Source organism: Gavia stellata, chromosome 10, assembly GCF_030936135.1.
Source record: "Gavia stellata isolate bGavSte3 chromosome 10, bGavSte3.hap2, whole genome shotgun sequence".
In the NCBI taxonomy this organism is placed as follows: Eukaryota; Metazoa; Chordata; class Aves; order Gaviiformes; family Gaviidae; genus Gavia; species Gavia stellata.
In genome coordinates this window covers 22,833,560-22,859,292 of record NC_082603.1, presented here as the reverse complement: position 1 = coordinate 22,859,292, position 25,733 = coordinate 22,833,560, and the positions used below count along the sequence as shown (strand labels likewise).

General features: G+C 38.3%; 1 protein-coding gene across 1 annotated transcript; it reads left to right on the top strand.

The window, feature by feature from the left end:
- Positions 1-227: 227 nt before the first annotated feature.
- On the top strand, positions 228-25,092 carry DNAJB4 (DnaJ heat shock protein family (Hsp40) member B4). The gene is made up of 4 exons (XM_059821975.1): positions 228-267; positions 19,164-19,449; positions 22,584-23,158; positions 24,758-25,092. Exons 2-4 carry the CDS (start codon positions 19,239-19,241, stop codon positions 24,989-24,991), a joined length of 1,020 nt encoding a protein of 339 aa, XP_059677958.1. The 5' UTR covers positions 228-267; positions 19,164-19,238; the 3' UTR covers positions 24,992-25,092.
- The last annotated feature ends 641 nt before the right edge of the window (positions 25,093-25,733 follow it).

The window sequence follows — 25,733 nt, the reverse complement described above, 5'->3', positions numbered from 1 at the left end:
CGAGCCTCTGGGGGTGCCCTTCAGCGGGGGGGTGGGGGGGCAGCGAGCTCGCGATGTTTCCATAGTAACACGAGTTGTTAGAGACACCCGGTGATAGGGCTGGGAGCATCACGTGATGCGAGGGGAGGTGCAATGCAGCGCAGCGCAGCGGAAATGTCGCGTGATTTGTTTTCGAGCCGTGGGTGCGCGAGTGGGAACTGCGCCTGAGGCGCGGAGGCTGCCGGGAGCAAGGTTGGCCAGAGGGGCGTCTGAGGCGGCGTTAGCTGGGTGAGTGCGTGAGGGAGGTAATGGGAGGGGGCCCGAGGGCAACTGGCAGTGCTGCGGCTTGGCCGCCTGCCTGCGTTAGACTGCGCCTGGGGAGGCGTTTGGCGTTCTGGTGGTTCTGTTCCTTCCCGCCTGGTTCCCGGGCTGGCTGAGGACCGTGCGGTGGGGGTAGCAGCTGTGCTGTCCCGAGCCCTGAGGGGAGGAGACTTTTTCCCGCCTTAGCGCGGCGGTGCCCCGTGGAGGGGCTTTTCGTAATGTCGTGCCGCGGTGCCTCGCGTTGTGGGGTCGCCTGGTGCTGTCAGTGTGCCCGCCGTGTGACGCGAGACAGCTATGGAAAATAATACAAGCTCTGTTTCTGACGGAGAAACCTTGGTGTCTAGTAGTGCAGGCTTTACGGTGGCTGGAGGGGCGCCTCGTCGGGCTTCTTCCCCAGCCCCGCGGAGAGGCAGAGCCGTTGAGCCGAGGGGGCAGAGCTTGCGCCCGGGGCGGTAAGGCGGGGCGCCGGCCTGTCCCTTCCGCCGCGCTCCTGGCGGCTCTCTGCCCGTCCTGTCCCTTCAGGCACGGCCCGTCGCTTGTTTTGAACGGCTTTTTGGCTGTGCCACCGCCTCGCGAAACGGGTAGGCTTTTGCCTTTCACCTTTCAGGGAGCTTCACTTGCCTCCTCCTGCAGTGTCCATGATTGTTTATTTCTCAGTGGAAAATGATCACTGCTGTCGCACAGTTCTTAAAATTTGGGGGATTTTTTCCTGGCTGCGCAAGCAGAAGCTTTAATGAAAAAGTGGAGCTAGTAATGCTTTAATCTGGGCCCTGTTTAGGTCCTGTGACCTGGTGGGGGTGAACTGTCATGCTGACTATGGATGACGGTGTTGTAAAGGCTTCACATTTTTCAACATATGTACTTTTAAACTGAGGTGTGGGAGGTCTCTTCCAACCTAAACGAGTCTGTGTTTCTCTGTTGTCTGTACTTTTAATTAAGGAACTGCTGGTTTTGGACTTTGCCTAGTTTTGGGCTATATGCAGGGAGGGAGCAACTCTGTTGCGTCATGTAAGAAAATATGTTTTGCTGTCTTCTCTTCTGGCTAGCCTTGTAGTTCCATGCTGCCTTAAGGTGTTCCTGTTTTCTCGTTGGTCCCTTCAGTTCTGGCTGTTAATAAATGGGATCATTTTAGTAGAATTTAAGACACAGTGCTGCTGCTGAGGTCAGATTATCCTGCATCTCCAGTCCAGATGAGTCCACCAAAGGAAGCTGAAACATGTGCTAGATTTTTTTCCTTCTATAAAACTTTTGATGTACTATAGCTCAGAAGGGTTTTGAGATTAATATATACCACAAAATGGAAAATTCCTACATGCTTTTAGGCAGATTACAGTGTAAAATTAGAGCTAGGTGAAACTTGCTGCTGAGATACTTCTGCTGAAAAAGCCTATTCAGAAGAATTAGCATGTGCTTTCCATTAATGTAACTGTGTTAACTGGGGGAGGCGGGGGGGGGAAGCAAAAATAGGTTTGGAAAGTGGGAACTTTTATTTTCATGCTTGATTGTTTGCTATTCCTAAGCAATAATTTGAATTTAAACTATTTTTTCATTTCCTTTGTTATTGAGAATTTGGCTATGTATACCAGCCATGCTATGCAAATAAGTTGAGCAATAGTAGTTGACTGTGATGCATTAGCTAATACTGGCTACTGGCTATGTCTTTTATGGCTCTTCACTTATTAGAGTATGTGGAGCGTCTATGTATTTTGCCCTTTCTTGTTACGAAATGGGTTAATGATTCTTTGTTAAGTTCTGTGAGACAAGCCAGTAGCTATATAACACTGACGATATTTTTAAGCAGTTATAATGTCTTGGGCTAATGAAAACACTCTTGTCTGGTACTGCAGGCATTCTAGTTGCATTCATAAACAACTAATGATAAAGGAATGTTAATTTTGGAATTTTTATCAGCTTTTTACTACTGTTTGAGGTGATGCTTCGTTTGACAGATATATAATGTGTGTGTGAAAATATATATATGATTCCTCAATCTTTCAAATTCTTGGAGTCACTGTATTTTGTAGGCCTTTCACCTAGTTAGAATATGAAATTTAGCAAATTAGAGGAGTGAGATCTTAAATATTGTATACTGTATAAATGTTATGCCCTTATTTTCACTGTTCCTAAGTTATTCTGATGACCTTTATCAACAGTTAAGAGTTGCTTCTATCTGTTTTTCCCATGGTGGCACTTAGAACCTATCTTTTAGAAGCCCATGTCTCTTAAGCACTCTATCTCCATTTCCTTTTATTAAATGATGCTTCTGTTGAAAAAATTATCCCTATGGGATTAATTCCTTCTCCTTAATCTCTTAATGGAGTGGGGTGAAGATGCAACCCCTTAACTGTTCTAACTGCAATATTCTTTCAAATGCTTTGCTGACTTGTTACAGCAGCATGTGCGAGGTTATTCTGCTTTCTCACTTGCAAAAGTTACTCATTGCCTGTTTTCGCAAATCTGCCTTCTAAGACATTAAATGTAGTAGATTGGTAAACAAATATTTGCACTGTGCTGCTAGAGCAAGAGAACTTTTGTTTTGCTGTGTAAAATAAGCCTCAGTTCTACAGAAACGTATTCTTCCTAAAGGATGTATAGTAGAGAAATCTACCGCTTATCTTTCAGAATTTTAATAGTTGGATAGTAGACAATATAAGAGGTAACAGAGAATATGGAGTTTCAAAATGTCTTTCAGTATTTCTTTTGGAGATTGGAGGAAGGTGTTTTCTTTAACTAAACTTATTACATAATGACAACTCATGGTCTTTAGGCTGTAGTCTGACAATTACTGAAAACAACAACTACTAGCACGTTCTGGTAGATGTAATTACTGAGAAACAGCTCATTCAAATGAAAATTCTGACAAGTCAGAAAACTTTTTATGTGTAGTGTGGATTGTCACAGACTTCTGTAGTGGAGAGTTCTGGAAAAAAAACCAAACGTGACAAACAAAGCATTTTTAATTTTTTTTTAAAATCAAATGTTGTGTGTACGAACGAATTCTTACTTCTACCAAAAGGTACTCGGGGTGTTTCTAAATTAGCTAGTTTCAGGTGTTGCAAAAGCATAGATGTAAAAGTGTGGAACTGGCTCAGATCCTCTGCATAAGTTCAGTGCATGCCTGAATTGAGTTCTGTTCTATTGTTGGGTTGTTTGGGGTTTTTTTTCCCCTTCAACAACTGATTTCAACTTTGTTCTGTGGTGACCAGACCAAAGGGTAAGGCAGTCCTGAAAGAAGTGGTTTGCTAGTACAGGTAAGGAGACCTCTCACAGGGTGATAAACTAAAGGATTACATTTCTTATAAAATTGCCTCTGCAACTCTCCAGATATTGTGTTTAGTTTAGCTTTGCCTCAGTACACTAAACACTTATATAGGAAAAGCGATTACAGTCTCTATAAGGGAAGGATAACCATTGTGATAGCTTTACATCTGGCTGCTATGCCTTCTGCAAGTCATTGCTGGTATGGGGAAATTTCCAATTGGTCTCTGATGATTTCATCGCTTTGGGAGATTTAGATCAACTGATTCAGATCCTAAATGTCAGCTGGTGCTCCTGCATTTGCAAAGGTGTCCAGGATCTGCAACATTATCAGTAGATAAAACTGCCTTAAGTAACTACTGAGAGAAGATCAGCATGTGCTTTATATCCAAACAACTTGATCTGTCATGGGCTTTTGCATTTACTACACGTGCACCGAAGCAGTAATTACAAATTTCAGATCCACAATTTGGATCTGAAAGAGAATGTATTGGTGGAAAAATGGTAATATTAAAGCATAATTTAAACTGTCTACAAAATCTCTACAATGCTCATAATTAAGTTCTCTTTTGAGAGAGATGAGAGTCAAGGGGAACAGTTTTTAGCGCTGAAATAGTAAGATTACTGTGCAGAATTCACCTACCCAGGATGATCCCAGTGATGGCCAGCTGTGTCTTCGTAGTCAGCAAATATTCATATTATGCTTCATTCCAAACAAATGCAGAGGCATGGCTTGCTACTGAGGAATTGGAGTGGGTAGGAAAAAGTATTTGTTGGAGGGGATGGGAGTGTTGAAGAGGAAGGGCAGCCTGCTCTGCTGTAGCTGCTGCCACATCTGCCTTCACTCAGTGATAGTAACGCAGTTTTCCTCTTGGCTTCTGGGGGAAGGGCAAGAGTGAATTTGCTCCCTAAGCCCGTATCTGGCTCCCTGTGTACCAACTTTTCTATAGTAAACTTCAAAATTCCCAAATCTTCAGGGGTTTTGGCTTATATTTAGTTATGCTGCTTTTCTTAGCAAAAATGTTTTACTATCTTAAGTATTTGAAGAAAAGCTGTGTAAATATTGTAGATTCTTTAGAGCACTTGTCTTGCACATTCTACTCTTGTGAATCTTATTTCATATGTATTTGATTTAAAGCTAGAAGTGGGTTGAAGCTGCTGTAAGGAAATTTAATAGTAAAACTTAAGAAGGGCTCCTTGCCCCAAGTTTTCTGTTGAGGTCTACCAGCAAATTTGATTCTGGGCTTGAAGACAGTTGAGCAGTATAAGACTAACATGACCTAGCCTCTGAAATTTTTGCTAGCTTACAGAAGGCTATCAAATTGCATTGGGCCACCATTGCATTAGGTGTGTCACAAATACAGAAGGATAAATCCTGTTAGAACATGCACTTCTTCCTTAATTATGACTGAAGTATGCAGTGAGACAGTGGATCACCATATAGCATGAATGTAGCGCAAAAAGTCAGCTGGATAATATTAGTCAGCATGAGAATGTGGTCATCAGTCTTCAGCTTCCTACTTGTTCAAGGGGGTTCGATGTTTTTGTATAGATGTCATGGGAAGGAAAATTTTGAGAGCCCAGATAATTTGTTTGCTGTTAGCATCTGCAAAACTCATCCCAGATGGGGGAGAAAAAGTGTGAAAGGCTTTGTTTGAAATAAATTGGTCGATGGAGCTAGGCATAGGAGTTGCATACGAATGGGGGTTAAGAAGGGCAGAGATGGGGACTGAGGGACTTTTAAAGGGAGAACAAACAATTATTGAAATACTATCTGTAGGGGACAGAATTGTCTACTGTATTCCTCTATCAGCAGAGCACTGAAGAATGTGCATTCAAGTCCTCTTGTAAGTGTATAAACATGTATTTTGTTGAATTAAGGCAGTAATGTTCAGAATTCTCAAAGTAGGAAAAGCTTGATTACTTTAAAGGAATTGGTGTACTTTCCTATTACATAGGCCTGGTCCCTAGTAGTATTCTTTCTGATACTGTTTAATTACAGCTAACCTCTTTATTTGTTAATTTGTGAGTCAGACCACCTTATTTTTAACCAGATTGTGCATATATCACAGAGTCAATTGAAAAAAAAACAAACGTAGCATGCAAAGGTAAATATTTTCTGAAGGTGAGGAAGGAAAAATGTAAGAGATGCTTTGGAAGCTCTACATGACTAATCCCTTCAGTCCATAAAACCATGATTATGACAAGCTTATCTAACCTGAAAATCCTCTTAAACTTTATTGTAAGGGTTACATGCATGTTTTGGGAATAATAAATGTTTGCAGTGAAGTTTGTGAATGTGTAAGGATATTTTTTTTTCTTTAATAAATCAGTATCCGGAGGCAGCTTAGAGAAGGCTGTAGTCTAACTGCCACTTCAGTATCTATTGGTGTTAAAAGTATCTTGGTGTCATCGTCAAAAGTCCAGTTGTATTTAAACATGAGCCCTCAATAACAACGCTGCATAGACTAGGAAAGGAATGAATGTTGCTGGGTTAATCTCAGATATCAGTCAAAAAAAAAAATCAGTGGTGTGGATGTCATGATATGACTTGATCTGAAGAGCAAGAAGACAGGAGGTTCCATAAGTTTAGCTTAAACAAACAAAAAACCATACACCTGTAAACCTTTTGACTATGGATTGGTATTTTTTTGCAGAGAATATAAAGAGGAGATCTTCTACTTCCTTTGTACAGGTTGTTGTCTGTTAGGGTTATGTCCTATGAGTGAACTGATTCTGTGTAATGTTTTCATTAAATAGTCACGGAAATGATAAATTTTATTTGCAGGTGTCTTCTAATTCATCACTATTCTTTCTACTGCATTTTCTCAGAAGGGACAGGGAAAATGTTAAAAAAAAATACATCACTTTCTACAGGGAAATGTCTTTCTAGGACGTGCTACAATGCAAAGTTTGAACTTCTATTAGGAGTTTGAGGGAAAATTTTCACGAAACTGTAGACCTTCTATAGCCTGATAGAATAGATGCTGCAATTTGCTATAACTTTAAAACATTGCTTTAGAACACCTAGACATTTTTCTGCTTCATTGTTCATCTTTCCATATTGTACCTTCTTTACCTCACACCATTTAATCTTGAGGAATAAAGTCATTTAAGAGATTAACTGCAGCGTAGGTCTATCAAACTCCCCCCTTCCATCTTTTCCCAAAACCATAGTGATTCTGTGAAAACTCTTCTAGGTTGACTAAGGGGGAAGAAAAACGACTAATAAATCTGATTTAAGCTGTGGGATGTGGTTGAAACATTTGAAAGACTAATGAGCAAGTGTTTTGACTTCTATTACAGCAGATTCTGATAAATAAAATGGGCTGCCTGTATTTCTGTCTTCTGCAGGTGAACAAATACATTCTTATTGTTTGAACTGAAATCAAGTGAGTTTAGGTGTGCTGACATATGTTCTCCTTTCAGATTAAACAGAGTTGTTCTTGCATCTCCTTATCAAATTCCTGTCTTTATACAAGAGTTCAGTGCATGTTTTCAGCCTTGCATGTAAAACTAGCTGTGTGAATCAGAGCAGCTGGGTGGGATTTTCATGAGCGCACTCTGGAAAAAGCATCTAGTGTGACCATCTCCTTTTGCTTATGTAAGAACAGTGTGATCACATGTCCACAGCAAAAATGTGTGCAGTTCCTTATTTGGTAATGAATTAATAACCCTCATCTTGTTTGAGTATAACAGCAATTAATACAATGTAGCTGAGTTGCTTTTCCAAGTGGATTTATTTGTTTTGCAGTTCCTCTCTTCATCAAGACTGAGAAAATAGTTTATTTTCCACTGGAAACTATTAATTTCTGTCATTATTACAGGAAAAAAAGTAACCAAGTAGAGTGTGTATAGGAATTGTGCAGGCATCTTCCACCTACCCTTCCCCCTTTGCCGTGTGACCCGTAACAATGATCAGTGTCATGTTTATTCAGGTTTTTTTTCCTCTCAGGTGTTCTGTTTACTGATAGCTTTTTAACTGTGCCAGAAAAAAATCCAATGCTTTTGCAAGAAGAAAAAATGACTTGCAGACATGACATCTATCTGTTCCGTAATTATGGAGCAAGACTGAAGTAGTGGTACAACTCTAGATGAGCCTATCGGTCTTCAGTATAAAGCTGTAGAGTATTTTCACTGTTAGGAAAATATTTCTATAATGTGTTATGTTCCACTAATGAATGTTCCAAACCGGTGGGGGGTGGGGGGTGTGTTTAAATAGAATTAATCCAAATACTTAAGTGATAGGCTGAGAACCACTGGATAGAAAGACATCAGGTTCAGATCAGGTCACATCTGAGTCATGCCAGTGCCAACTTCCCAGAGATTTTTAGCAAGAGCTAACCTGTAAGGAGTATCTTTATTCTGTAAGTGCCCTGAATTCTCTGATACTGCCTCTTTGCTGAGACAACAGGTTGTTAATTACATTGTGTGGTGGAAGAAACTCCTTAGGATTTCTTTACTGTGAATGAAGGAATTGCTACCATAATTAAGGTAAACACCAGTAAATTGTTACAGGTGGTGGATACCCTCCCGTTTCTACAGGTGAAAGGCTAAAAGAGGAGCTGTTGTATGCTACTTCTACTGAAATATATATTAGGATGGGCAGACTGTTTCATTTAATGTTTCCAGGGTCATAAGGTAATTGTGATAACTAACTTTATGTAGGATATTGAAATAAATGCATTTAAAATGCCTTTTAAAAAATGATTTTCCATTCCAGTTTCTTGAAGGAAAGTCAGCAAGGGTTATTGTGGAAACTAGCACTATTTTTCCATTGTCCTTTTCCTGTTAATCAGTACATAGCACTACTATTAGGTCACAGGAGTTCTCCTACACCAGGATTCATTTGGTGGAAGAACTGGTAGGGAGCCAATTACGCTTCCCAGGGTCTGAGCTGGCTGGCCTTGTGTCCAGTCTCAGCTAGCCCAGAGCAAATGTTACTTTGGTTTGTGCCAGCTGGCCCTGGTCCATGGGGTGGAGAATGCTGGACTGCAGAAGGAGTAGCTTATGAGCTGGCTCTCCTGTCGCTGTACTTGTAGGGAGATTGCTGCCCCTTCTGTGCTGCAAGAGTGGGGCTGAATCCATTCAGTGTTAGTGTCAAATGAAGCCTCACTTTTACTGAAATCAGGAATATTAAAAACATCTTTACAAGTATTACTAAATACCTGTTTTAAAAAAGTGTGTTTATTGTAAGCAACACCCCACTTTATTTCACTTAGATGGAAAACAATAGAGATATGCTTAATATTAATTGCTTATTTTCCAAGGTTTGTATAATAAACAGATCTGCAGGTAGGAAAATGAGGGTAGAGGTCTACACATATTTTCAGGTTTTTTTTTTTTGTCTGTGTGAATTGTCTGAGAGCCTACAGGCAACTGGTACTCTGTTTCACAGGAACAGATGGAGAGATGGCAGGAGAGAAAGAAGAGGCAGCAAGGTTGCAAATGGTACCCTGGATTGTAATTTCAAGTCAGTTTTAGGTAATGTGCCTCTAGTGTATGTACATTAAAAAACAAAAAAAAAAACAAAAACCAAACCCCAAAAAACCAAAACAACAACCCCCCAAAAACCCAAACTTAAAAAGCCCCCACCAACCCTCCTTGGCAGTACTAATGAGTTGAATGTTTTCTTGAAAACATACACAAAACAATACTCCACTTATATGACAAGGAAGCATGCTAGAATAAAGAGCACCCAAACACTTTTCTTCTAATATGTTAGCTGGAGCAGACTTCTAGCACTTGGCTGAACCCATACATTTGGACAGCATTTGTCTGTCACTGGGGTTGATTACATAGTGCCAATGCTCACATTTTAAGCTTCTGTGTTAAAAGCTTTCATTCTTTAGAACATAGAAGTGGCTGAATTGCATTATATTGAGATTTTCATGAATCTGATGAGGGTGGTCATCTAGAGAATGGTGAACTGGTTGTCTGCTAAGTGGTTTGTTTAGCCCAGTAATTTGCTTTCAAAAATGGTCATAAGTAGATGCTTCAGGGAAAGATGGAATAAAGCAAACACTTGGTCCTCTTTTCCACCTTCCTAGCTTCCAAATATTTGCAGCTCAGGGAATTCCTGCTCTGGCTTCTCTGTCAAGAAACTTGCAGTGGATCTCTTCTATGGTATTTTTTCAGTGTGCCACTGAAACCATTTTTGAGTTTCCAGTGTCCTTTGGCAGGGAATTCTATCACTTGTAGAACTTCTTAATTTTATTGTTGAAACTGGCTTCTGCTAGTTTCACGTATTGGCTCTGGCTTAGATGGGAGTAAACTATCAACAGTTCATGTCTCTTCCTCCTTTCTCCATCATTTGTAGACCTCTGTGACTTCTTTCTGTCTTTTTTACAGACTGAAGAACTCAGGCGTCCTCAGTTGTTTCTCATGTGGAAGAATTTTCGTATCTTTGATCATCTTTTATGGTCCTTCTCTGAACATTTAAAAAAAACTATACTTGGTTTTAGGGAGTTGAGAGGAACAGAACTGCACAGTGTTACAGTGTTGATGTACTATTGGTACTGTACTGTTCATATAATACAATAATGTTTTCTATTTTGTTCTCTATTCCTTTCCTAGTAACTCCTAACACTTCATTTGCCTTTTTTTCCTGGCTATCAATCAATCTTGTATTCTTTTTGACACGAATCAGAATTAATCAGTACTTCTTTCACCTTTTGTAAGCAATATCTGTTTTGTTATGTGGTATGCTGTTGATGCTGAGAAAAGTGTAACATGGAAGCCTGTGGCATATGTATAAAGTGTATGTATAACCAATAAAATACTCCTATATGACAATATTGAAAACATATTCAGGGTCTGAGTATGTTAGCACTTGAGAATCTGAAAGACTTGTATTGCAGGAGTATGTTGTTTCTTAAAACAATTACCAGAAAGCCTATAAAACCTCAATGTTAATACAATCAAATAAAAAGCAACTAGTGTTGGAGGGAAACAGTGAACAAGTACGAAGCCTTAAACATCTTTACTTGTTATATAACCAACATGGGAAGGTTGGCATGGGAGAAACCTGACTGGTACGGCGTGATAAATGCATGATTAAGTCTAACTCACTTCATTTGCATATGGACTGTTTCAGGACAGAATTCCTTGAGTCTTGGATAAATTCCTGAGTGATAGCAGTCAGAGCCAAAAGTAGTTGGGATAAAAATCCAGGCTTATTATATGTAAAATTGAAAGGAAGAACTTTGACTACTGTATTTCTCTGCTTTCTTTGCCCCAAACTGATAACTTAATAGTAAATTGTGCAGAACTTGTCAAAACAGAACATTTTCTTGGAGGAAACAGAACTTCAGCTTTCTTACGAATTTGATTTTTTTGGTAACAACAGTGGGAAGATATTTCTCCATATGAACACAGAACACTTTTTTAATATAGATGTTTACAAAAGCATGTATGGCAACAATGTTAACTACTTGAAGTTTGTAATAGTGAGAGTGGCAAATAGGCGTAGTCAGTAATGTGAGGGAACCTGTTAAATGTTTTTTGCATGATTGGCATTTTTCCTGGTTGACCAATCAACTTGCTTTGAAGAAGAGGCCTTTTACAGAAATTTGTGTAGGTGGGAATTGAAATGGACACTGAATCCAAATAAGGAATTGAAAAGCATTTGTGGAATCTGTATTCTTTCAGAAGAGGGAGACCTTAATCTGTAGATGACAATACTTTGAGTGACCATACTTTGGATGTTTCCTTTTATTTTTCTAAGTGCAGTCTAAGTACTTGACTGAAGTAGTTAATCACACTATTGTGAAGTAAGGTGGAGTTAGTTGTGTTTTCATCAATGCAATACATCGTAGTTGAGTCCTAAGAACTTTGCCTATTTGCAAGAAGATGTTATTTCCCTCTCAGGGGTGGAAAGTTAAATTTGGAAAACTCTTCCAAGTGTATTTTTGTTCTTTAGCTATAGTAGAGATTGTGACTAAGTAGACTGGAATCAGGAATGAGAAAGCAATTCTTTATGTTAATGACATAAGTTTGGTATGTTGTGATGAAGGATCAGTGTGCATGTGTGACTAGTGACCTAGTCATATTTTTGAAGGTAGTTGTAACCATGTATAATATAAAATCTACTTGAGATTTAAATCAGTTTATTTTCTTTTTTGTTTTTCTAGTATTGTATGTACTTCTACGTAGGTCATAATATGTATAGTGGGAATAATAATTTTCTGAAGAGAAGAATCCAGCCCTAGAACTTAATATATAGTAAAGAATAGTAAGTTTTAATGTGAAAATATGATGGACATTTTCAATTGTGCATAGCATTACTAGCTGCTGGTCTATTGTTACAAAAGTAACAAGAAAAATACAACTAATTTAGAAAAAAAAATTGCTAACAGTACCTGCTGTCTTGTCATGTAGATTTTTCCAAATAAAATTGAAGGCTGCATGAATCACAGGCTTAAAAATTAATTTTGAAAGTTCAGAAGTGGTGTAACAGTGTATCTCTGGATGATAGCAGTGTGTGTTTTGAGATTTAACATTTGAACTTGAGCTGTAAATTCATGTCGACTCTGGAATGTATATTTAAAGTAAGCTTTCCCACAGAAGACCTTAAAAACATGTCCTTTGGCCTGTTGGCAGGAGCATAACTTCATGTATATTCCAGTAATATACAAACATTATTTTGAAGCAGATACTGCCAAAATAGAAAATATTTTTGTTGATGCTAGGGCTGGTATAACTTGAATATAATGAATTTAATTGTCTTGGATAACTTTATATCCTGCAATTTCATTTAATATCTCTTCTTGAACCAGAAATAATCAGACCAGACCTTTCCAGACAATACTATCGACTTTTAAATACAGAAAGTATAGTAGACGTGTCCTATGAAGTACTGTTGCACAGTGACTTAGATATATCTCTAATGGAAGCCAGATATTTTTGTAGAGCATGACTATACCTATCCCATTACATTTCTTCCTTTTTAATCTGTGAGGAAATCAGAAGTCAACAAGTCTTTTTAATGTAAGTGTCAATTGTCAGAGAATTGCATTAAATTGCACTGTTGCATGTGCCTCAGGAAAGAAATCATGATGTATTTAGTACACAAACTGGTAAATACTTCGGGGTGTATTTCAATTTGAATCTTTGACAAGTCTCAAAGACACAATGTATGCAGTATGAAAGTATAAAATAAGTGTGTCCAGTTACTCAAGTATGCTGTTTAACAAAGTTAATGTCACTGTCTATTGTAACTTTATAATTCTATTAATTTTTTGAAGTTTTTATGTGTTATTTCACTTTCTTGTATGAGTATTTATTTAGATGTAAAATCACCCCCAGAATCCTTATGTACAGTAAACTTTTTACTTCCATAACAGTAGCAGCATGTTTCTGCAGAGAACTGAAGTAAAAATTTGATAAATTTAGGTAGTCACTTGGGTATGAAGTGTGTGACTAAATGAAGCTTTTATTTTAGGGCCACTGACTGGTTAGAAAGAACTGTTATGCTCTGCAGGTTTCACTTTGCATTTTCTGTTAGATATATAAAAAAATTTCAACTATTTGTTGCTTCTGTTGTAAACTCCAAGATTTATTTCTGTATATGAGGCCAGCTACTGAGTATTTCTGTAGTGAAACTCTATTTAATGAATTAATTAATGGGGTTTGCATAGAATCATAGAATCGTTTAGGTTGGAAAAGACCTGTAAGATCATCAAGTCCAACCATAAACCTAACCCTGCCAAGTCCACCACTAAACCATGTCCCCAAGCGCCTCATCCACATGTCTTTTAAATGCCTCCAGGGATGGTGACTCAACCACCTCCCTGGGCAGCCTGTTCCAGTGTCTGACAACCCTTTCAGTGAAGAAGCTTTTCCTAATAACCAATCTAAACCTCCCCGACGCAACTTGAGGCCATTTCCTTTTGTTCCTATCACTTGTCATATGGGAGAAGAGACCAGCACCCACCTCGCTACAACCTCCTTTCAGGTCTTATTCACAGTCCAAAAGTATAAATGCAGCTCAGTTAACAGCTACCTACAGTTAAAGATGGTGGGGAGAAAAGTCATTGTCAATTTTTTTTTTCCTCTGGGAAAATAATGGATGATCTTCTAGGAAATTTTACTACTGTATATGGATGTGCTTTCTTCGAACCATTGTAGACAAATGTCAATTTATTCTATTCATTAATGTGGATTTGCAAATATTATGATAACTTAGTTGTGAAAGAGCTTTTTCGGGGAGGGATTTGGCTCCTCTGCCTTGACATTTACGTGCACATGTATATTTATAGTTGTGATCTGTCCGGAATTTGCCTTTGTGGTTTTGTTTGCTCTTTAACTTGTTCTGTGATCTAGTCCTGTCTTTTTCAGTTTTGTTTCTGAGGTTTAATAGGTGAGGAATGCATAAGAAATAGCTTAATTTAAAGGAAATAATGAGCATTTTTATTCAACGTCATGTACTTCAGGGAATGATGACACTGTTCTGCTTAGAAGCTTTTCCTTAAAATAACCTTATACTGGTGCTAATTTATGATTACTCTAGAACTTGAGTTCAGTGTAACTATTACTGTGAATATTTCCTTGGCTGTATCTTAATTTATTTCAGTTGTTCTTATGAAGCATTTTTTAAAGAAAGCAATTAATTCGAAGTTAATATTATCAATGCAACTATTCTAAGACCTGGAAGTGGTATGACCTTGCTCCCACTGTTCTGCCAAAGTTATCATGTGTAGCGTTTGTCTATATGTATGTGAGTTAACTATGGTTGTTCAGAGAGAATAATGGGAAAGATATTTTAAAGCAACAATTATTTCACTGAAATACTAACTCAAGTGGAATGCTGAATATGAGTAGTCAAACTCAGTCTCAGAACTGAAGGTGAACTGTTGAAGGAACAATTTTCAGCTTTCTATTGTATATTTCATAAACATTTTTACATTAAAAAAGGAAGTCTTGTATTACAAAAGTGAATGTCATTTTCTTGTTTTTGATCAAAGAACATAGAAAATCCTCTGTAGATAAGAGTGGGCTTATTCAGGCATTTAAACAAAAAATAAAAATCTTATTCATACATAGAATCATGGAATTATAGAGTATCTTGAATTGGAAGGGACCCATAAGGATCATTGATCCATAAGGATCCAACTCCGTGCTCCTCGCAGAACTACCTAAAACTAAACTGTATTACTAAGAGCATCATCCAGATGCTTGTTCAACTCCAACAAGCTTGGAGCTGTGACCATGTCCCTGGGGAGCCCGTTCCAGCAACCGACCACCCTCTCAGTGAAGAACCTTTTCCTCATGTCCAGTCTGAACTTTCCCTGATGCAGCTTCATTCCATTCTCTCCTGTCCTATTGCTGATCACCAGAGAGAGGAGATCGGCACCTCCCCCTCCGCTGCCCACCTTGATGACGTTGTAGACTGCGATGAGGTCACCTCTCGGCAGCCTTCTCCAGGCTGAACAAACCAAGTGACCTCAGCCACTCCTCGTAAGTCTTGCCCTCAAGGCCTTTCACCATCTTGGTCGCCCTCCTCTGGACACACTCTAATAATTTGATGTCCTTCTTATATTGAGGCACCCAAAACTGCACAGACTATTCAAGGTGGGGCTGCACCAGGGCAGTGTAGAGTGGGACAGTCGCCTCCCTTGACTGGCTGGCTATGCTGTGCTTGATGCATCCCAGGACACGGTTGGCCCTTTTGGCTACCAGGGCAAACTGTTGACTCATATTCAACTTGCCATCAACCCAAACCCCCAGATCTCTTTCCATGGGGCTGCTCTCCAGCCTCTCGGCCCCCAGTTTGTACGTATAACCAGGATTACCCTGTCACAGGTGGAGAATCCAGCACTTGCTCTTGTTAAATTTCATACGGCTCATGATTGCCCACCTCTCTAGCCTATCCAGATCTCTCTGTAAGGCCTCTCTACCAAGTTGGAAGCAGAATCTTTTCACAGTCTAGAAGAGTTTTTTTAAATACTTCTAGGTGTATATGGTAACAGGGAAGATAAGATTATAGCAGTAAAACTAAATATGTAGGGTTTGTTTGAAAAGCTGTTTTGTTTTCTGTTTATCTGTGCTTATTTGAAGGAACTGCAATGCCAGAAGTCCTTGTTATGGAGAGTACATAAAGGATTTTCCTTCCTTTTCTTTTGTTAATAACTCTGAAGAGGAATGTGGGATAAAATAACAAAATGAACAATAAAGAATTGCAAAAATAGATATTCAGAGTTCTAAAAATCTAGCAGCTGTGATTTGTTATCTGTCCTTGAAACTGCTCTAATACTAGAAGATTGGAAGATGTAAAAACTTACACACTTAACAGATGGATTTCATTGTCTGAAGAAGTGCTTGTGTGATCAGATGTACCCAAACGATCATCAGCACAATGACTAGATGTTCATCTTGTGCACGCTAGTGTTTAATTAAAAAAATAAAAGTATTCACTAATTTTAAGAGAGTCATATCTCTCAATCTATTACAAATTATTTAAAAAACTCAATAAGCCTGTGAGAAGAACTGTAGCCTACTTGTATTTCCAAAAGATCTCTGATTATATGATAAAAGGAAGGTCTTAGCATGGAAAAAAAGAAGGAATATGCTTTCTGAAAGGAGGTGCTCCAGTTATCCCATCAACTCTTAGAAGGTATGAGATTCCAGATTGTAAATTAATTCTGCCATGAAGATCTCATGCAGGGCAGGAAGTAGAAGTAATGTAGTCATTGCTGTACATCTCGCTCAGAATCTTAAGTAATTTCATTTTTTTAGGGAATAACTTACCTAATTAGGGTATAACTTGGCACTTACGCTAGAATAGCATGTTCCCCTCTGTAGGGAGAGAAGGGATGCCTGAACACTTACTCAGTGTGATTGTCAGCAAAAGTCCCAGTGTGACTTTTTTGTTGTTACCAGAATTTGTTCTGAAAGTTTTGACATTCAAGGGGAAGAAACTTTTGATTTAAGACTACTGGGTTTTTTAATGAAACGTGGGAAATTAATTACTGTTTTACAAAATGGGGGGGAGGAGGGGAGCACTAAGCCTTGCTAATTGCACGTCCTTGCATATTCTTTTGATATTTAAAAGAAGAGGTAAGTGTTTACTATAATATTCACGACAGGGAAAATTTCTTATACCTTGTTTTTTAAACTAGCATATGCACCCTCTGCCACTTTGATTGACCAGAGGTTTTGAAAAACGTAATGAAAAATACAGTCCTGAAACCAGTCTGAGCTATTCGTGTTCTGACAATTCTATTATACGCAGTGACACAAATATTACGGGGTCCTTCTCAGACACTGGATGGAATGCTTCAAGTGATGTAAATTATGGCCCCACCAGAGGTTGCTCAAACCATACCATGGGAGCACAGCTGAGCATAATAACTCCTTGTACTGCTAGTTTTGCAAGAGAATTTAAGACTGCTCTAAATCTTCTGTCAATACTGATGAAGTTTGTTTGCTGTTGTAGTTCAAATCTGGCAGTTACAATAACTCTGGATGGTGATTGGTCATATTTGCAACCATTTCTGAAGTGTGGTAAACTTAAAACTGCTCATTAAAACATGTGTAAGTAAAGTAGCTTCTTAGGGAGTGGTATTATATTTTGCATGAAATCAACTGGAGTCCTGCTTTATTTCAAGCTATTGTATCTACTGCTTTCAGAATTCCATTGTAGAGAAAATGCTGAATTTAGGACATGGGTCTACAAGAATTTATCTGAAATACTAATAGGAAATTAACAAAAGCAGCGCTTTTTAAAGAAGGATGGAAAGGGTGATTAGTAAAAGACTAGCTTTATTCCATGTGCAGTTCAGCAACAACTTTCTCCTTCGGCTGTAAAGATAATTGAGTCTGTAACCCTGTGGCTCCCAATATTCCAAAAATGCAAGTAAGTCCTGAGAGACTTGGTAGCAAGGGGAGCTGATTCCTTCTTTCAATACCCTTTGGCCTCTGTTACATTTGAAATAACAACTACAGATATGCAAAAGTTCTTGCTTTCTCAAATACTGTGGTGAAATCTCATCTTTGTACTGTTCTGTCTTCCTCTTTCCCACCCGTATTCCAAGGGGAATTTAAAAAGAAAGTAATTAAGCAAATCCTGGCTACATTGAGGGAATCTGGTCAATTCTAGTGCAGAAATTGGAAAAGAATTGGTATGATGTGAGGAACAGGGGGATGAGACACATTTTACCAAAAAAAAAAAAGTCCCAAATCTTTTTCTGGTATTCTATGGTTAAGGAGAAATTTTCTGTCTCTTCTGATCAGCCCCCTTTTAGAGCAGGTTCTGGAAAAGAGCTTCAAATATAATGCTCCCTGAATCGGAAGGTAAGTGTTCTCCACTTGAGTTTGGTCCCTTGGCTGCTATATGCTGCTTTGCTTAAACTTCTTTATCGTTAGAAGGAAGCCAATTGAGCCTAATCTTCTTCATACAGGTAATGTTGTAATTGAGCCTAGAGATGTCTTCATATGGGTAACTTCTAGATATGACCAAAACTGGCATATTTTGATACTTTATTCCAGGGAGGGGTATTTTTCAAGCTATGTTAATTAGTCTTGAAGTTTATCACCATACTGACAAGTAAGGATAATTTCTTGACCTATAGCTTTTAACCAAGAGCCAAAAGAAATCTTGCAGGCTGAAAGTTCATAATGTTTCCTCTGCAGAGCATGAGAAATACTTCAGTAGTAAAATTTGGACTATGTATTATAAAACAAATGTGTAAGAACAGGTATTTTTCTGTTATTAATATCTCATCAGATGAAACCTATTTGCTTGATACATTGCCATATTTGTATAATAGTCTTGATATTGCCGCTTGTGTAGAAGCGGGGGGGAAGACCCAGTTTTGGTCTGCTTTAACTGAGTGGGTTGAGTTGTGGTAAACTGAGAGGTATTTTTTGCTCAGATTTGATTTGTTGCTGCTTAATAGTACATGGCTGTGGTCAACTCTGGTTGAGGGTGGCTTAATTTTATTTTTAAAGAAATGAAGTTACGCTTTCTGAAGCTTTGTAGTTAATTTGGGTGTAAAATACTTTGTAGTCCTTGCTGGAAAGGGTACAAATCCATGTTGATATATTTGGAAAACAGTTGTATGTACAGCTGTCTCTATAGAAACTGTGAAGTAAAAATGCTATAATTACTTTATATGGGCTACTGCATTTTTGTTATGGGCTACTGCATTTTTGTTGGGGCAGTTATGTCTTTAGAGCTGACTGGATTCAGCCCTGGTGGTGAAAGGCACTGTGTCACACTATTAAACATTTAAACTTTCTAGTTGCTTGAGAAGGGAGGAAATAGAAGTTCAGAATTTTCTCCGTGTATGTGTGCGTGCACGCATGCGTGCATGTGAGAGAGAGTGAAAGCTGTGCAGACTGTTCAGCTGGGGCAGTCGGGGAAGTGACGTCCTGTATTATTTGTCATTCTAGAAAGAGCGGAGACACGTACTGTAGATGGGAGGACTCTAAAGAGGGCTGTGGCTTGTCCAGTGTGTATAATTATTTATAAAAGAGCAACGGGGGAAGGAATGAAATAACGAGAAGCTGTCTAGTGTTTCTTTAATGTATCAGAGAATTTGTTGATTTGTAACAGTTCCTGTTTGTTTCCATTCCAAATTTTATTTTTATTTTTCCTTCTCTAGCATCTCTACGTTGCTAAGACACTGGACACTGCTTTCTTTGTAGCAAGGAAAATCTGAATTCCTCCAACACTCAGGATGGGGAAAGATTATTATTCTATCCTGGGAATTGAAAAAGGGGCTTCTGAAGAGGATATCAAAAAGGCTTACAGAAAGCAAGCACTTAAATGGCATCCAGATAAGAATAAATCTCCCCACGCAGAGGAAAAATTCAAAGAGATTGCAGAAGCTTATGAAGTGCTGAGTGATCCCAAAAAGAGAGACATTTATGATCAGTTTGGAGAAGAAGGTATGTATGTCTCTGCTTATATTCTGATCAGTCACTTTCATTACTTTGAGTGAAGCAAAATAAACATAGATGATACATGAAAACATTGTATGTGTTGATTTTTAGGCAATGTATTTGTATTGCTTGGAAGTTTGACTCATCAACTTTTTGTATGTAAAATGTACTGCAGAGTTTTAATGCTGATCTACTTTTAATGTCTTATTTTAATACGTTTTTATGTTTTTTTAAAAAACCCAAATACTTGACAGGCAAAAAGTTACTGAATTGAAAGTTTGTATGACCCATAAATAGCTTTCTGGGATCTCTTACTGCTGTCTTCCCTTGCCCTAGCACTTTTTGAGGTGCAGTTGAAAAGAGGTGTATTCTTTTCTTAAATTTTTGCTAAAGGGCAGTCTGCTTGATCTAGGCAGGACAGTCCTTCTGAGCAGGAGCCCAGGTGTCCAGTCCGTAGTTGTCCTTGGCTTCTTGCCCGGAGAGGAAAGAATTTGGCTGATGTCATGAAATACCAGAACAATTTTTTAGCTTTAATTGTAAACAGTGATAACATGCCAAGAGAATGAGGCCTCAGAAATGTCATATTTGTCCTAAAATGGTTATCTGGAGAGGATGACTTTTTTATTTTTGACCAACATGACTTTCAGTCTTATGATTGAGCAACAGAGGAAAGTCATTAACATCCCTGCCCTTACATGTATGGTATCAGAAATTCCACATGAAATAATTACTTCCGTTGTGACAAGTAGGTCCACTCACTCATTGCCATTCATTCAGGGCCATGTTTTTTACTAACATAAAGGAGGACACTTGAATAGCAGTATTTTGGCGAAAATTGTGGGTTCTTATGAATGCACGATAAAATTTCGTCCCCTGTTACCTGTAGGACTTAATACAATTGTTAACTTGCATAAATTAATGTAGAAGACCTTCATCTTCTACAGAGGATGCAGGTTTTTTGTCTTTTTTTCCACTGCATGTGTTCAAAGCTTTAGTGCTGTTACTGAAACATTCTAGGAAAAAAGTGTTTATGTAGATACCAGAGACCTTTGTTGCCTATTGGTCTCTTGCTTTCTTGCACTTCTTCCTTCCCACCCCCTGCCTTCTTTCTGTATATCATTATAAACCTATTTACTCTCTGGTTTCATTTGCATTTTTGCAGCTCATCCTAACTACTTTCCCAAAATACCATTTTAGTCACTTTTACCAAAGACATTGAAGTAAAGCATATAAAGCAGCAGTCTTTGACATCCTAGTATTGCATACTTGAAGACAGAGGTTAAAAATGTAAATTTCTATTTATTTGGGTCATACTTTGGTTTAATATTATGAATTTTTAGAATGGTAAATCTGGAAATACCTCCTGATGTATCAGTTGTTCTCCAAGCTCTTCAGTTGCCTCTGAGAGTGTAACTAGTAGTTGTGAGGGGTGGGAGGAAGGAGGAAACCTCAGTGTTTTTACAGCCAGGAACTTGATGTACTTTCAATAGCAAATTTTGGCTAGCTATTCCAGGAGGTGTCCTACTATCACAGACTGAATCCACTGATCTGCTTGTTTGACATTAACAGTACTGTGACAGAAGGATGTCCTACATGTTGCTAAGTACTTTTAATATGGTCTGGTATTGAGATGGGGGAAGCATTCTTGTTCAAATGTCTGTCTTGGTTACTGTTGATAACCAGTATTAAGCTTATGTGTAGAAGGTCTACAAACACTGAGCCAAAAAAAACCCCAACCTCTTTCAAATTTTGGGAATGCATGCTTCATTAATGTAAGCCTTCACATTTTTATGGCTATGGAAGTAGGATAGCAGCTGTAGTGCTGAGCTGCTGTAAGATTGGGAAAAAAATGTAATAACCAGACATGATAAGTTTTGAAGTAAAAGTCTCTTAAGAAGACTTTGTCTTTCATCTTAAAGGTTTGAGATGGTATCCTGAAACGGCCAGTGCAGGAGAGCACTAACTATTAAGAGGAAATACTTAGAGATCACCCACTGGGGAAAAAGGCATTTAAGAAAATTGATTTTAGCTGGGTTCGGAATGAGAGAGCAGGAAGTCCAAGGGACTGTCCAGTGAGAATTGTAAGGGAAATCTTATCAGGAAGAAATGAGATGTAGATCTCTCCTTGTGGAAGATAGAAGAGAAAGCACAAAGTTATTTGAGAACATTCTGATTTTTTGCACAGAGATGGTGACAGTATATACAAGATTTTTCTACCCAAATAGGTATTAGGAATTTCCAAGCTATTTTTATTTGTGGCTGGATTGAAAAGAGTTCCCAGGTTTCTTACCTATTTTATATCATAGGAACAAGAGAAAATGGCCGCAAGTTGCGTTGGGGAGGTTTAGATTGGTTATTAGGAAAAGCTTCTTCACTGAAAGGGTTGTCAGACACTGGAACAGGCTGCCCAGGGAGGTGGCTGAGTCACCATCCCTGGAGGCATTTAAAAGACATGTGGATGAGGCGCTTGGGGACATGGTTTAGTGGTGGACTTGGCAGGGTTAGGTTTATGGTTGGACTTGATGATCTTACAGGTCTTTTCCAACCTAAACGATTTTATGATTCTAAAAGGAGCTGTGAGAAGTCTGGGATTCTGAATTGAACATTAAGGAAGCATATGGCAGCTTGATTATTGGCATATTACCTTTTACTCAAACTAAATTGCAGGAAAACAGAGGTAAAGCTAATTAACACTGGGTTAAAGCTAAGCTATGGAGACTATGGAAAATATTGCATATGATACTTTATAGTTTTCCATAGAAGTGATCTTGGAGAGGGATGCAACTCCCAACAGGCTTTGCAGAACAAGAAAAGATCAAGTCAAGCAGTCCTGTCTTCTGTTTTAAGATGCTAATTCTTTGAATAACTGGCTTCAATCATATGAAATAACATTGGCAGTGTCAGAATACTTATGAAGTAGAAGTCATCCTAGAGCATCAGAAACTTTGTTGCTGCTCAAGCTGTTGAATTACTAGTTGGTACTGCATAGTCTCAGGGCGAGTCCTCATTGAAAAGCAGACCTTTCACTCTACTGCAAGGACCTTGTTGATTCATTAGTTCTAGTATCATTACACTCTACAATAGAAAAGCTCATACTAATATTCCATTTGTTTTTAACTTTGCTTATTTGTCTTATTTAGGTCTGAAAGGAGGAGCTGGAGGACCTGATGGACAGGGTGGTACCTTCCGGTACTCCTTCCACGGTGACCCTCATGCTACTTTTGCAGCTTTCTTTGGTGGCACAAATCCTTTTGAGATCTTCTTTGGAAGGAGGATGCCTGGTGGTAGAGACGCTGAAGACATGGAGGTGGATGGTGATCCATTTGGATCCTTCACTAGTTTTAGTATGAATGGTTTTCCAAGGGAAAGGAATACAGTTGGTAGCCAATTACGTCGTAAACAAGATCCCCCTGTAATCCATGAACTTAAAGTGTCCCTGGAAGAGATCTATCATGGCTGCACAAAAAGGATGAGGATTTCACGTAAAAGGCTTAACCCAGATGGTAGAAGTGTCCGAACAGAGGACAAAATTCTTACTATTGAGATAAAAAGAGGATGGAAAGAAGGCACCAAAATCACTTTTCCAAAAGAAGGCGATGAAACACCCAACACGATTCCAGCTGATATTGTTTTTATCATTAAAGATAAACCTCACTCTCACTTCAAAAGAGATGGATCAAATATTATCTATCCTGTTAAGATCAGCTTAAGGGAGGTAAGTTTCTCTCTTGGTAGAACTCTAAATGTTTAAACCTGTTACAGTATGGTACAATGGCTATGCTGCACAAGCTGTATGGCAGCAGTAACATTTTGGTTTTTTTTTTTATTTCGAATAGTGTTTCACTCTTGTAAAGTCAAAGTGTAGCTTATTTATAATGGAAGCATTAGCTGTTTTGATATAAATGGAGTATTATTTCAAGCTGTTTACTATAGAGGTGGAAGGGTAAGAGTAATGGTTGATATGTCTCAAATCTTCATACTTTACCTTTCTAGCTAAATGTATATTAGGCTGAAGTAACAAACACAAATACAATTAATAAATACATCCAATATAGTATGTTCCTTACTGCTGTGTTATGAGTGCTACTTCTGTAGGACAAAGTAAAAATGTCTTAAATATTTTCACTGCCAACAAAGTCTAAGTCTGCCTTTTTATGTCATAAGTTATTTCAGTGTGATTTCAAAGTACATAGAGATTGATTTCATGAGGATAAATTACTGTGAACAGGTGTTATAGGAGCTATATATAACAAGAAAAATGGTATAGCTTTTTAAAATTCCGTTCCAAGTCAAAACACATTGCCTTTCAAAAGGAAAAATCAAAGACAGAGCAGAGTTCTTAAGGGTCTGAAGCCTTGGCATGGTCATCTTTTAAAAGATAATGTAGCTGAGCATGCGTGTTGTGTTTTTTCTTCTTAATTAGCATTAGGTAGATAAACTCTTGCTTGCATTATAAGCTCTTGGTGTACATTATGAGCTTCCTTCATAAAGAATTCTTAACTAAAAATACATCTGAAGTGAGGTGAAGCACCTAAAATAGGATGAGGGAAGGAGAAAAGACAATATTTAATGTTGATGTAGGTAGTATAGCGCCTTCACAGATAAAAGCCTATTTAGGCTCATTACATTGTTATGTAAATTGGCTATTATAAGTATAGGCTAAGTGTGCTGAATCAGGTGAAGTTGGAGGAATCAAAATGTTATTGTCAGAGATCCTAGTAATGAACAGAAACTGTTGGATAAAGCAGTAGAAAGTCTGTGATATTTTAATTCTGGTGCACCAAAATAGTTGTTTGCTTTTCTTTGAGCATCATAAATGCTCAGCTAAGATGGCTGTGAAATTTGATATGCCTCTGCTTATAGACACTTAAATTTTGTTCTGCAATTTGATATAATATAGGTTGATAGTGTATTAGAGTAAACCCCTGTGCAATGTGAACAAACAAAAGGTGGAATAGGACTCTAATTTTCCAATAGAAACTTGAGAAGCTGGACATCTCTAGAGAAGTATGAGTGAAGAGTTTACTCTGTGCTCAACTACCTTATTATTTGATAAAGGTTTTTGAAGGATATATAAGCTCATTTACACTCCAGTGGCCATTGTGCAATATTAGAAAATTCTGTGATATTGAGTGACAAATTGAAGCCTTCCCTTTTTAAGAGAGGAACACTGTGTTTGAATTTTGACATCTCGGTAGTGCACGGTGGAAATACTGTTTAGAATGCTAGTCTTTCCTAAATAATCCAAATTCAGTTGTAGGTACGAATAAAGTTCTGACCAATTTCTTTTTCTCATGATACAATTTTTCTTTAGGCTTTGTGTGGGAGCTCTATCAATGTGCCAACGATAGAAGGAAGAACCATACCCATGACGGTAAATGAAGTTGTAAAGCCTGGGATGAGAAGAAGAATTATAGGATATGGTTTGCCGTTTCCCAAAAATCCTGACCAACGTGGAGACTTAATTATAGAATTTGAAGTAATTTTCCCAGATAACATTTCTCCAGCATCAAAAGAAGTACTTAGGCGAAATCTTCCAGTTTCGTAAAACGAAGACTGTGTATATCAGCTGTTTAAATAGGACACTGGAAATGCAGAAGACTGGCAAGTCTGTGCTTTAAAAGTGCAATCTGTAACAACTAGTGGAATACTTGGTTTTTCTTGTTTTTTTTTTTTTGTTTTGTGGGATGGGTGGGGGGGAATACTGTAATGCTGCATGAGAAGAAAAGGGTTAAGTCCAAGTCATACAGGTGACTTCTGCAGTAAAATTTACAGGGAAAACCACTCATTTTATTTTACATCTTCCTAATCAGAAAAGTTTATTCATTATTTTGCCTAATGTAAAATGTAGGCAGCTTTTACAAAGTCAGCGCATATTTCTGGTACAGTGCTTGAGCCACCAAGTACTTTTTTTCTTATATCCCTACTGTATCTATAACATTACCCATTTATTACAGAAATTGGAGGTACTAGTAGAAATACACAAACGTATAAATATTTTAAAGAGCAAAACATGAAACATAGCATTTTGGTATGTTGCCTTCCACTGCACAAAGCATAGGCTGGGAAAATCAGCTTCGACTCCTGAACTGCCCCCCATTGGAATGAAAGCATTTTCTTTATTGCCCAGAATGTGTGAGGACTGCGTTGTGAGTCTAGCAGAGGGCATGTGGCTTGAGGAGCTAGAGTAGCCATTTGCTATGGGACAGTTCGTCAGCCTTCAGGCAGAACAGCAGGAAAGGATTCTACAAGTACATAAACAACAAAGGGTGGGCCTGCTGTCGAATCGG

Coding starts and splice junctions, on each gene's coding strand:
- DNAJB4 (XM_059821975.1), top strand. CDS start 19,239: ATGGGGAAAGATTATTATTCTATCCTGGGAATTGAAAAAGGGGCTTCT. Junction 19,450..22,583: donor TGATCAGTTTGGAGAAGAAG/GTATGTATGTCT, acceptor TGTCTTATTTAG/GTCTGAAAGGAGGAGCTGGA. Junction 23,159..24,757: donor TTAAGATCAGCTTAAGGGAG/GTAAGTTTCTCT, acceptor ATTTTTCTTTAG/GCTTTGTGTGGGAGCTCTAT.